At 43.0% G+C, this 13736-nt stretch overlaps 2 protein-coding genes across 6 annotated transcripts in view; one reads left to right on the top strand and one right to left on the bottom strand.

The window, feature by feature from the left end:
• a (arc) overlaps positions 1–13736 on the bottom strand; it is a 36498-nt gene that overhangs the window by 7357 nt on the left and 15405 nt on the right. For all 5 annotated transcript variants that reach the window (XM_017238662.2, XM_017238660.3, XM_070278047.1 and 2 more), the window contains 2 exons: positions 1589–2399; positions 245–454 (listed from right to left, as the gene is read on the bottom strand). In XM_017238662.2, the coding sequence (XP_017094151.2) occupies positions 245–454; positions 1589–2378 (1000 nt within the window). In that variant the 5' untranslated portion in view covers positions 2379–2399. The remainder of the gene's footprint in view (positions 1–244; positions 455–1588; positions 2400–13736) is intronic.
• Positions 690–1537, top strand: LOC108123487 (uncharacterized). The gene has a single exon (XM_017238667.3). The coding sequence runs from the start codon at positions 713–715 to the stop codon at positions 1535–1537; it is 825 nt and encodes a 274-aa protein (XP_017094156.2). The 5' UTR covers positions 690–712.

Genomic DNA, 13736 nt, shown 5'->3' with positions numbered 1-13736 from the left:
GAGAAATTAATTGTTTCAATTAAAAAACGCTTCGAGTTTGGCTCTTAATACCTGGCTGACAACACACGCCAGGCGGTCTATAATTTATGGATTCATTTAGCGCGTCGGCGGAGGGGTCTTCCCCCATCAGATCCAAAGATCCGCAGCTATTAAAATAGTATCTTTGGCAGGCGCCACTTGATGGGAAAATCAATTTCAAGGCATTTTCTCGGATTTAGATTCTATTTTTGGCTTCCGGACTTACCGTTTCTCGTTGTGCTGGCCAATGAGGTGGAACTGCTGGCATTGGAGTTGCTGTTGCTGACGTCATTGCTGTTGCTGTTGCTGGTGGTGTTGATGTTGCTGTTGCTGCTGTTGCGACTTAGGTCCTTGGCTGGCAATGAGTTCGATTTTAGCTCGTCGTCCAGGACAACAACTGGTACAGCAGTCACCAATTTATAGTCCGGAAGGTGGCCTGTCAGATAGGATTTACAAAATCTCGTTAAAAGGAAATACTATAAACCTATAAAGATTAATTTCTTATCTTTTTCTTGGAAGAATTATATCATTTATTTGTTTGCGGAAATAAAACAAGGGGCATTGGCTTTCTTTCTTTCGATTGACTATCAAAAAATTCTGTAATAATGCACTGGCGATAAGAAAAGATTACACAAAGCTGCGGCAGTAAGCCACAAACCAGGGAAAAGCAGTTTTATAAAAATATTCAAACGTAATGGTCGTTAAACTCCTAGTTAAAATTTTAATGGGCTTTTGTTGCCTCTTCGGAGCGGCTCATCCGGTGATTTATGGCGATAACTTTGGGGAACTACTCGAAGCTGTGATTACTCATTTGCAGAGTGGTGATTCGGATAACTTGGACAACTGGACCAAGGACATGACCCTGGCATTGAAAAGTGAACAGCAGCAACGTCTGGCGTGGAATATTCCGTGGGAGGACATACTGGATAAAGGACTCTCTCCCTTGGACTTGCAACATCTACTTAATCCCAACAACCGCCTCAAGTTGCACCTTTGGATGAGCTTCTACTGGCATTTGAAACGCTCCAGGAGCTTAGATGCCATTCTGACCACAAACTTTGCCCTGAAACTGAGAGACTTTCGGAGGAGCAACGAGGACATGTGGAGCCCTGACTTGCAGAACATGTGGCAGAGTTTGCCGAAATCACTGAAAATTATACTCCAAAGTGATTGGTTGTGTTTGCAACACAAAAGGCAGATGTTGTATGTGGTCTCGGGCTATAAACTGGAATTGGGCGCCAACAGCAACTGCAGCATGTGGCAGATACAAAGCGAAAACAAGGATCACTGGATGCGTTTAATTAATTTTTGTGATGACAGCAGTTGGTTTTTCATCAACTTGTGGCAATCAAATGCGGAAGTGGACTTTTTGAAAAGCAATCCCAGCTTGAAGGCTTTGAATTTTTGTGTTTTTAAGGACATGGGATACTTTAGAGATGCCTCCAAATACGATATTGATTGTCAGTGGCAAGTTAGTGATTGCAGCAATCTACCTAAGATATTAAATAAAAATAAATAAAAATTAAATAAAAATAAACTTTAATAAGCTTTTAAGTAATCTGTTACTCACCATTTGGCGTCAGGGATCGACCCTTGTGGCTTCCACTTCCATTGACAACTGCCCCGCTGGCATTCGCCCCCTTCTCGTACAAGCAACTACTGGAAGCTGCATGCAACCTTTGGGCCACATATTGCTGATACTGAGCAGCGTGTTGCTGCTGCTGCTGCTGTTGGTGCTGCTGCACGGTGGCAATGCTGTTGGTGCTGCCATAGCTCAATAGCAATGTGGCCGAGGTGCCACCCGAGTTGACACTGCCACCCAGCTTAGTGGGCATGGGCACATAGATAGTGGGTTGCTGATGTTGCTGCTGCTGTTGTTGCTGTTGACGGTGCAGGCTGGTGGCCTCTTGCAACGACATCACCGACATAGCCGAGGGCGTTTGCCTTCCACTTAATAGACATGTGGGCGTGGCCGTGCGTAATGGCTGTTGTTGTTGCTGCTGCTGCTGAAGACTGCCACCAGATGTTGCTGACGTCGCAGTGGCTGTTGCTGCGGCCGCTGCCGTGGCGGTGGCTCCATTGCTGGCCAGGGTGGTGCAGCTGAGGATCATGACGGGCGAATTCTCGTGCAGATCAGGCAGCGAAGAGGATATTGTGGTGCTGGTCACAATGCTCTTGTTTAGCCGGTTGCTGCATGTTGCTGGTGTATGGTTTTTGCTTTTGCTGTTGCTGGTGTTGCTGCTGGTGTTGCTGTTGCTCTGGCTGCTGCAATTGTTGCTGCCGTTGTGGGGTTGCTCCTGTTGCTGAGCTGCTAGTGTGCTGTAGGTGTCCGTGGATTTTCGCGTTTTAAAGAGACGCATACTACGTGGCTGTTGCTGTTTCTGCAAAAAAAAAAACCAAAATGAAATTATAGGTTAATTTTCGGGAAAAGAAAAATTAGCTTTGGTTTCATTATTTTGAGGCCTGGAAACCCAAATTTTTGTCTGAAATTTTTAACCAAATTCATTGTTTGTTCGCTGCTGTTGCTTTTTTCGTCCAACGGAGCGTATAATTAACACAAATTGCAACAAATTTTTAAAGTGTTGCTCTAACAGACAGCATGGCCAATATTTGACTATTGATTTCCTACTTTCTTGGCTGCAATTTCAGGTTTTTTGTTGTTTAAATATTCAGACTGTAAGTACAACAAATAATCCAACAGCTTTACGGCTCTATTTGTGGCTCTATTTATAGAGCCGTGTGTATAAATAATTCTTATCAGCTGTGGGACACTTCCCACATATGCTAATGCCATCGATCCCCTTATCGGTTCAATAAACGCATCAAAGGTGATTATCAGACAGTAATAAAAAATAAATAAGAACATGAAAAAATATTACCAAAAACATGCTGTTGTTGGCTTATTTAATATTTACTCTGCCTGTGTCATTGTTTTAACTTATTGCCGGGTGTCACAATATTTGCCCAACACTCACATTTATTATTGTTTTTTTTTTTTTAAGTGTGTGTGTGTTGACTGATTAGTGTAGAAATCAAGGAAAGGCAAAGCCAGGCGGCGAAGGTCACACACCAGCTGTCGAGTGGGTGGCGGGCGGCCGTTGAACCGGGGCTCGCTTCAAGAGGCAAAGAGACCACAACTGGAGATGGCTAATTTGCCCAAATGCCTTTTACTTTTCAAATTGGCCAATAGCCAGTCTAGTCAAAGCTAATTTGATGTTTTACGAGCCAGTTAGTAAGCCAACTCGGCCAGCTGCAATATCGCAACATCCACCGGCCCTCAAGCCAACTAATTGATGTGACATTTGCGTCTGCATGTTGGATTCACAAAATCAAAGTTCTTTCCGCTGCACAGTGGCACTAAAATGCCATATTCTATGGTAAGTCCATAAAATCCACATAACCCTTAAACGTTAAGCCTTAAAACCAAGCCCAAGCTTTTAATTAAAATAACATCTGACAAGGTTGTTAGAAATTTGTTGATGGCTTAAGTCCTCATAAAAATAAGTAATTTCCGTTTACTCTTTAAACTCTTAAGAAATCTTTAGTATATATTATACAAATCATAGTTATTGAACCACTGTAAGTTAGAGCGTAGAGTTTCTTTATCTGCGGCGCCTCTTGCTGATGTTGCAAGTAGAATCGAAGCTTCTACCCGTTTGTGCAGCTACTGTGCAGCCATAATTTTGCTAATTTTATCAGAAGCTTTTGAACCTTGTCTGGCTGATTTTTATAGACGCTTTTAGCCATCAGCCAGCGGCTCAGAACTGAGCAATATGTTGTCGTAATGTGCATTTAATTGGTCAACGAGAGGTCATTGCCGTAAATTTCCTGTATCAGTACGAGTATATGTATGCATGTTGTCTAATTAATAGTGCAAAATTTTAATGGCCCAACGTGGATAGATTCCGAGTCGGATGCCCAGTTGGAGATCGAGTCATAGTTTCTGGTCGTGCCACTATAAAGCCAAGTGATCCAGGCAAATGGCCTCCTCGGATGGGGTTGGTGTGGTGTGGGGGAAACCAGTTTCAAGGACGCGCCGATGGCGCAATTCCAAGAACCTCACTTGGCTCATTACCGCAAGACGACCAAAGGCACGGAAAAAAATTAATTTAAATAAATAAATAATAAACTATATAAGGTAGGCCTTTACAAATTGTACTTAATAGTCTTAGAACAAAAAGTCTAAGTATCTTCACTCCCATTTATTTGATAGTTTTTCTCAGTGCATCTTTAGAAGCTGTCAAGAACTAAAAGATGGTTCCAAGGAGTGGGCAGCAGTGAAAACGTGACTTTCTGGCCGCCAGGCTGACGATTGCTAAACTATTTTTTAAACAGCCTTTCAGTCGGACAAGGACAAGGCTAAGCTTATGGTTCGAGCCCCCTACTCACATACCTCTCTACACTTAATTTTATTTTAATTTGCCCTCTCTGTTTTATTTTTATTCTTTTTTTTTATATTTTCTTAATAAGTAATAACAACATTTTCCTTTCCTTCTTTCAGGCCGAACCGCTTGTGAAGTTATTCGCCTCCCGCTCCGGCCCAGGCTCCTGTTGCTCCTGACGGAGCCGGCTGCTGGAGTCGCCAATCGCCGCTGCATAGTTGTAAAATTCCTGTAAACAAGCCGGGTCTGCCACAGCTGTGGCATGCGGCATGTGGCAACTGGCAAACTCACTCACACACCCATCCGAGCCCCACACTGATTCAGATGATCTTGGCAACAATTGCGCCAATGGATTGGCTTCGTGGGTTGCCACAAAAGTTTAAAAGGATAAGAGAATGTTTTTATTCTAAATTTTTATACATTTATCTACTTATTTATATTTATGCATTATTTTTTTTAACTTTTCCTTTAAGAGTAATTGATTTAATAAACTTCTTGGTCACCCCGCTTGGGGGCTTTATCACGGGGCAGCCCAAGAGTTGTTACCTTTTGTTGCCACAAACTTTTTGAGTTATTTTTTCTGTGCCTGGCTTACATACAGGCTTTATATATATATTTTCGATATGGCCTATCTACCGTGCGCCTACATATCCCCTTCCCCGGGCATGTGTGTGTCTACTACTGGCAAGTCCGCATTCTTTTAAAGGTTGCCAAGTTGGACGGGCCGGGCCGGGCCGGGCCGAAACCGAAAAAGAAACAGAAACCGAATCAGAAACAGAAATGTAGACGGCGGCGGAGATTTTTGAGCCCAAGACATGGAGCAGACCAGTTCGAACGAAAACATAAACCAAAATCGAAAACCGAAAAACATTTGCCCAGCGGCTGCCTTGAATGGTCGAGCCAAAGAGACTTTTCAGTTTTAGGTTTTCATTTTCGTTTTATATGGCCCGACAACGACTGCCGGCTGCCGACTGCCGAAAAATACAAACCACAAATCGGTATCTGGTTTATCAGAATTTTCAGCCAAAAATTCTTTGGAGGGGGGGCGCCAGTCGTGGCTCTAATTGCCCCGCTCCGAAATCACGAAAAAAGCTCAGTGTGGCAGCCAGAACGTCAGGCAACGACTAGCGATATTGCTGCTGTCCCGTGAAAAGTTGCTGACCTTCAGGTGGCACCTGTTTGCCCAGTGCAGGAGGATTATCGAAACGGCCCGGCCAGCCAGCCAGTCAGTCAGTCAGCTAGTGGTCGGTGTTCCAGCTAATTAGGCATATCAATATGTGATTATCTCCATGTCGCTGTTGCATTCGGTGGATGTTGCTGCCGTTGTTGTTTGTGAGTCATCGGTGTGTTGCCGGTATTGCTAGTAAAAATGTTGCTGGAATGTTACCGGTGTTGATGCCGCATCGCATCGCATCGTATCGCATGGCTATAAATAGTTAACCTAATCAAAATGCAGGCGTGTAAGCAAACCATTTGCATAGTTGTTGATGTTGCTGTTGCTGCTGAAGCTGTTGCTGTTGCTGTTGCATGTTGCTTACTGGCAATTAACTTTGGCATGCGCAGACATTGGTCTAAATGTCAAGGTAAATTATGATGCATTCAGCTATTACGTCTAATAGTCCGAAATTCATGCACGTGTGCAACTATTTATAGTTGTTGCAGATGCTGGATGCAGCATATGTTGCAGCTTTAGTTGCCGGCAATGACAGATCACTAAAAACCTGCTGCAACTCCTCCTCTACCCGTAATGTTGCTGTTGTTATTGCCGTTTTGATACATGTCTATGGCTGCGCCCTTTTCTACGCTAATTAAGCTGCGACTTGGACCCAGTCTCTGGGTTTCATCTTTTCCAGGAGCAAGGCCAAGGCCCCGTAGATCGCCGGCCAGGGGAGGAGTTGGCCTGCGGCAATGGCAACATTTAATCATCACATTGCTGCAGAAATCGTATCATTAGCGTTTTTACGATTACGCGCTTTATCACAATAGTTGCAGCATATGCAATAGTTGCAGGTTGCAGTTGGGTAAGTACCATGGGCACCGCCACACAAAATACATTGAAAACTTCAAAATAATTAATAGTACAAACTATTCCTAAATCACACCCATAGTACCTCTTTTTTTGTGCGTTTTCTTTAGAAAATCTAATTAATGCTATCAGAAATACCTGGCTGTTGCAACTTCTGATGCCGTTCTGCACTCTTGCAACATTGTTGTCGTTGCAACACGTACCCGTAATTTTTTTAATTGCAGGCAACGTTTTTAAAATTGCTTGAAGATGCTGAAGACATTCTGTTATTATTTTAAAGAGAGCAGTACACCCACATAAACCAAGCTGAAGCCCCGAAAAGCTGGCTGTTCAGGTAGCAACTGTTCCTGGTAAGCTTATACTTTCACTGCTGTTGTTGGTGCTGCTGCTGCTGCTGCTACTTCTGGTGCGGCGCCAGCAACATGTGTTGCTGCTGACAAGCATTGACAGGCCAGCAAGACAAGAGCTGGATGCAAAAAAAAAAAGGATGCAACATCCTGGCGGGCAACTCGACACCATCAACATGTGACGCAATAAAAAGAACAAGACCAATATGTGATGCTTCACTTAATCAGGTGTTGCGACTGATCCGCCACGACAATTACACACGAGTGCTGCCAATGTTGCAATGTTGCTGCCAGCCAATGTCGCTGCTTGTAGCAATTATGCCTTGAACTTGTTCTGACTGCACAACAGCAACAGCAACTGCAGCAGCCACGCTCTGCTCTGAAATGACAATTTCATTTGGAGCCCAGTGAGCTTGCAGGTTATTCAACCCGTGGCCATAGTTTCATGGCTTGTCATTAGCTAATGTATGACGGCAGCAGCAACTGGCAATCACTGGCTGGCTGGAAAACGGGGAAAGGAGGGCTTAGAATGTGGCCTGAACTGCATGAACCTCAATTATGAGTGCACACAGATGTGAACACGGGGAATTTCTGAGGCCTAGATCACATATATTTACGATACTTTGGTTTTCACTCCAAAACAAAAACAAGAGACAACTCAAGTAGATATTGTACTTCGTTCCGAGGTGTGAAAAGTTGAGGACTCCCATCCTGAACCTGGCTTGAAAAGTGAAAGGCAAACACGGGCACATTCCCCGCCATTATCCCTGGAGATTAGCCGGACAAAGTTTGCTTTGGCTTTTGGCCAAGAGTTTACTTTTGTGTCGGATCTCTGTCAACATCTTTATGCCGATGCTCGTTGAGTGGTTCCGAGTTTATTGCATCAATTGGGGGACTGTGTGTAGGCCCGGCGGGTTAGGAAACAAACATAAATGTTGTCGCTCACTTTTGACACCTCAATGATTTTGTGTGTCAGGCAAACAGCCTCAACAAACCACCGACAAATTCCACGACACTAAAATAATAAATAAATAAATACATAAAGGAGACATGGGCTTTGTCACTTTTCACTTTTGTTGAGTTTCAGACAACATATCATAATAATAATAATAATAGTCTTGGTTGTCGCAGCTGTTTCGATGACAAAATAATTTATTGATAATTTCTTTGATGGCTGCTCATTAGCTAAGAACACAAATCACTGGCAGACAAACGCTAACAAGCAAAAATAAGTCTCCAAAGGATGGAACTGCAACATCAACAACAGCCAGCGGCAGCAACAGCAACATCGGTAGAGGTACACGCACCACTCGAGGCGAAAGCAATTTCCTTGGAAAATTGCTGCCTGCAATCTCCCAGGATGCTGTTGGGCAAAGCCAAAGTTTTGCCTCCGAGAAGAGCGCTTCATCAATTTTTATATCGATGAAGACCCATTTGGTTGATAACTCCATTTGTGGCAAATGTTGCGCACGCGCGTTTTAGTTGCTCTGTTGCTCTGATGATGTTGCTGCTGCTGCTGTTGCTGTTGCTGCCGTTGTTGCCGTTAGAAAATTTCGCGCGAAAAACTTCAAAGTTGCTGGCCAAGCACCTTCCGATATTAATGTTGTTGCTTTTGGTTTTGCGGTTGCTGCTACTGCTGCAGCAACTGCTGAAGTTGCATTTGCAGTTGGAATAAGGCAAACGCACGTGTTGCTATGCTTGCTATGAGGATGTTGCTGCCGTAACAGTTGCAATTGTTGTTGTCGCCGGACTGTCACTGGCCGTTTAGGCCAAACTTGGTAAATTGTTTTGTTGAGCTCTGAGCGTTGACTGGCCTTTCTTTTCAGTTAACTTATATGGCCACCAGTTGCTGCTGCTGTCGTTAAGTGAGAGTTGCATACTAATGCTCCAGCTACTGAGTGTGCTTTTTTTTTGTTTTGTTTATTTTTGTGCATTTTTTTGCAGGCCAACAATTTTAATTACCACATTGGGCTGGGGCAGGCATGCAGCCAGGTTTAAAGCTTTTGGCCGCGGCATTGATTTGGCACAATTTACATATCAAAGCGAGCGAAGCAAACTTCCTGTTCCACACCCAACCACCACTCGCACTCCCAGCAGCAACACCACACCAACAGCAGCAGCATCAGCGGCAACATCAGGGGAGTCGAGTGGCAACATCAGCAGATGTTAGCCATGGGTCAAGCCCGAGTTGTTGGCCATTTACAGCAGCCACTGACTTGGTTGTGATGATGATGCGACTGCATCTCTTGCGAGTCCATTGGCCCTCATGCTGTTTACTTGCACCACTTTTTGTTGATTCGTTTTTTTTTTTTGCTTTCAGCTTGCCACATTACGTGTTTGTTGGTGATGTTGCTCCTCCTGTTGCTGATGTTGCTGTTGCTGCTGCTGTGCGAGTGCGAGTGCGAGTGCTCATTGCACTGGGCAGCTTCTTTCTGTGGGTATTAAAATTACTTGGCATGTAATTAGTTTGGCTTTTTTGTCTTTGCATCTTGTCGATCGCTGCGTGTGGCCCTGCTCCTCCGTGTCTCCTCATGAAACCCCAAAAAGCATTCCCCAATGATGGATGCCACTTTGTCTTCCACCGAGGCAGCAGCTGAAGGTGTTATTTTTATGGCTTTATAATGTGAGTCAGTCGCCTTGTGCCCCGTTACGTGGCATGTCAATCACCTGACATGGCTTTATAATTTCCACAATGGCCGGGAGTGAAAAGATCCTGATCTGGGCAACTGAGGAATGTCAATAACGAGAATAAAAGCAGAGATATGCATACTGCTACTAATATTGAATTATACTTTGTAAGTCTGGTAGTCTTTCTAAAGAAAAACTATGTTCTGTTCGCACCTTGATGAGTTTTCCAGCTGAAAGAACAGTCTCTAGCCTCCAGAGAAAGTTGCTGAAAGAGAATGAAAATGAGTTTGCTGAAAGTATCGAATGGATAGTAAACCATCATTAGTGGCAGCAATCTCTTTGAATTTACCTAAGACACCATCTCTTGACTCCATTCCCAGTCTACAAGCAAATCCACATTCATCAACAATTTGAGGCTTCGATCATGCCGGATCGGGCCCCTCTTATACCCCATTTTTATGGCACATTCTCTGAGGCAGACTTTGAGGTTGGTTTCGGTTGTGTTGTTTCCGTTTGTGCCACTTGTGTCCAGTTGAGTTGAAAATTATTGTGATTATGGTAAACTTGTTGCTCTCACTGCTGCTGATCTCCAGCTGTGCACCTGTTGCATTTGTGGTTCGGATTCTTTAGCATTTTGCAGTTTGCAGTTTGCATACTATAGTCTGCCATACGATATATGTACCTATAAAGTCAAACACAAACAAACAATCCGACAGATACACACGCTCTTGTGTTGGTTTTTATTGCCGCAGTTTCCATTGTTAGACTTGTTTGGCCGCTTAATTGCCGCTTTGGACTGGGATTTATGCTTGGATCTAGATTCCAGATTCTGTTTGCTTAGCTCTTTGGCACCGCAATGCTAAACACTTGGGATGCACAATTGCAGCTGCAGCGTATTCGCTTTTGATTCTGACTCCACGAGGCGTGACTAATCAATCGATGACTTTTCCCTTTAAATCATAAAGTCATGCCTGATTTAACCATTATTGTGATGCTTTTTTATGTGGATTTATGAGCACAGTTTGTCCCTTTGATTGGCATTCCAATGTCGAATACATCTCTGGATCTGGCTCTGGCTTCATCTTTAGGCAATTTCATCTTTTTTTTTTTGAGTTTATAGCTGAGACGCACCCTAGATGCCACAAAAATATTTGTTTGCTTTGCCATTGCACTTGAGTGGGGGGCCGAAAAGCCAGAGGCGTAGGTCTTATGGGCCAAATAGTAATGCGCATTCCCAGTTTTTTGGAACTACGCCCCTGCCTTGTGCATCCGAAAGATAAATCTCTTACATAAAGTGCGCCCAGACTCTCGGGTATCTTCCCACATCATGGCAGCCAAAATTTGATGCTAATAAACAACGTTTTCGGCTCCATCTTCGAGACTTTCCCAAAAAAAAAAACTAATTCCATTTCAGATTTGACCTTCAAATTCAGTTTGTGGCTGTCGCTCACGCCCTGCCAACCAAAAAAAATAGCTACCATTTCACTGAGCACCGGCCTGAAGTCGAAGCCAAAGTTGAGTTCTTCACGACTGACGTGCAATCCATCAAAGCTGTGCTGCAACAACCACGAGGAGAAAAAGCATAATACATAATAATATTTGTGCAAAGTGTTAAGGCAACAAAACAGCAGACAGTAGCAGACATAGTCAGACAGCAAGGAGGAGCAGTCCGGTAGCAGCCACATCTAAGCAGGCACCAGGCGGCGGAGGCGGGGCAGGATCAGTGGCAAAGCCCGAGGAACTTGGAGCATTTCAAAGTAAGGTGGTTTGTTGACGACCAAGATCAGGAGAGGACGTGGAGGAGGGTGAAGAGACGAGGACGACGACAACGTTTTGTTTTAATTTACTCGACGCCGCCAACGACATTGTTGTTGTTGTTGTTGTTGTAGCTGTTGCTACTGCTGTTGCCGGTGATGTTGCTTCTACTGTTGTTGCTGTTGGGTTTCCTGTTTAGATAGTTTTTTGTGATTTTATGCGATACACCTTCCATGTACAACTGTTAGGCGGGCATCACGTCGGTGATGCGGCGGTGAACCGGGTGTACCGGGGGTAACGGGTGTGGGACTAGTCCACTTTGATGTACGTACACTTTGAAATGTTGTTGATGAGTACGCGAGATTTTTAAAAGATTGCACCAGCAACAGGCAGGCAGCGTGGCAGCAAGGCGGCAGATGAAGCTGCGACTGCAAAGGCAACTATGTTGGCTTATATAATAAATTTTAATGCACGCCCGCCCTGGACATTCCGGACAAATAGACATGGGATGGTCCGGATAGCTTTAACCGCGACCAGCTTACAGTGTTAACATTTTAGTTTGGAAATGTCTTTGAATATTTTATTTAAAATCAATTTTATAAAATAAAGAGAAAGTATTTGAAGTGAGAGTTGAAGATTTGAGCAGAAGTAAGTATTTTAAAGTTAAAAATTAATAAATAATTTCAAAAGTCATGGCACAGTGCAAGAAATATTTTATCCTGAAAGACTTTTTTTTTATTTCCACTGATCTCTGCAAACATTCTACATGTTTTTTTTTTGTTATACTGACACTTGGCTAACCAACTAAGAGATAATCATTAACTTGGCCCACAGGCAGGGCATAATTTATGTAGAACCAGCGGCAGACGACAGCCAAAACAAAAGACTTAGGACACGAACTTGACGAGCCAAAGGCATACCATGCAAGTACATCAGCAAAGCAAAGCAAAGCATAGTTCCAAGGCAAGTTTTTAGCCAAAGAATTATATCAATTAGGCAATGGCCTAAGAGCGGAGATCACAGAGAGGAGACAGCAATTTTGGGGGCTGGATCGGGAAACGCCCAAAAAGACCAAGTCACTGCCGAGCGGCGACTGCCAGCGGCAATTATAGAGCATAAAACATCGATAATCATAATAATTAAGGATGACTGGCCAGAAAAGAAGCTGGCTGGCTGGCGGCAGGAGCTGGCTGTGACAACGCACAGTAGCCACCAGATTACAGCCTCCGATGGAGATAAAGTCCATCCGATGTCGATGATGATGCGTCAAGTTGGTGGCTGCTGCTGCCATTGCACATAAATTGTTAATTAAAGCCTATTTAGGCGGTTTTTTTTTTCGGAGTCCCCAAACGATGAATTCTTTAGACTTTAGAGGCTGCCGTGAATTGTGCATTTAGAAAGTATATTTCCCGCAGCTGCGTTGCCGCCCCTTTCTCCGGCCATTGTATGGAAAAGTCGTTTAACTGGAAAAGAACCAACTGTAGAACCCCATGAAAAGAGAATTCCTTTCATAACTCTCCATAAAGAATTGTTGCCAGCCAGAAAATTGAAAGCTTTTGATCGTAGAATCACAGAATCTATAAATTTTTTAGTTCTCTCAAAAGGTTTACGTTTTCTAAAATCAAAACAAAGCTGCAAGACAAACCAAAAACCCAAAAATAACGCTCCGAAACTGTAACAAATTATTTATGAACTTCGAGTTGCCATAGCATGGCTTTTGTTGGCCCAAAGGCTTTATATTTTTTTTGTGTTTGTTTCTTTCATAAATAATTCAGTTGTTCCAAACAGAGTTTGGCAAAAAAAAAAATAGACAAACCTGACAACAATTGGCAATTTGCTTTGAATTGTGTTGACACAATAAAGGAAATTGATATTGAAGTAGGAAATAATACATTTGGCCACCAAAAAAACAAGCAAAATAATGTGTGAAGCTGCCGGCCCGATTCAAGATAAATATCTAATTAATTGTCGTTAATGAGCCAAGCAACATGGTTGTGGAAAATAAGTTCACTTTTGGCCAAGATACTGGTCAAAATGATTCATGAGATCTCGGCGTAAGCTCGACAGTGTAAACAAACACACAAAAAACAATAAACTTGACCCACAAACATCCATGAATCAGTTTTCTTTTTGGCCTGTACAAAGAAAAAGAAATATGGCACGAGAAAAAGATTTACCAAAAAAAAGAGCCTCGAATGACTAAGAGAAAAATAAGAAAAAACGAAACATAAATGGACAAAATTGTTGATGATTTATTTGAAACAAAAAAGAAAAGAAAATCCTTGGTCTTTACGATCCATTAAGGGTATCATTGCAATAACCTAACTCAACCATAACCGAAATGCCAGTTTCAGTTTCACTTTGGCACCCAGTTTTATGCATGAATTGCCGCGGAAAAGTATTCACAATTTCTGTAATTTTCTTCTTGCCTCTTCACAGTTTAGTTTTCTCAGATTTTCACTTTTCCCTCGAACAGAGTTTTGACAGTTTTGTTTTTTGTCATTTATGAGCTATTCATTCAAGTTGATCAACAAAACCCCAAACTTGTTGTGCAGTTAAGCACAAAACCATAAAACCCGC

Source organism: Drosophila bipectinata, chromosome 2R (genome assembly GCF_030179905.1).
Source record: "Drosophila bipectinata strain 14024-0381.07 chromosome 2R, DbipHiC1v2, whole genome shotgun sequence".
Classification (NCBI taxonomy): Eukaryota; Metazoa; Arthropoda; class Insecta; order Diptera; family Drosophilidae; genus Drosophila; species Drosophila bipectinata.
Note: the sequence above shows the minus strand (reverse complement) of the source record. Positions and strands in the feature narration are given on the sequence as shown.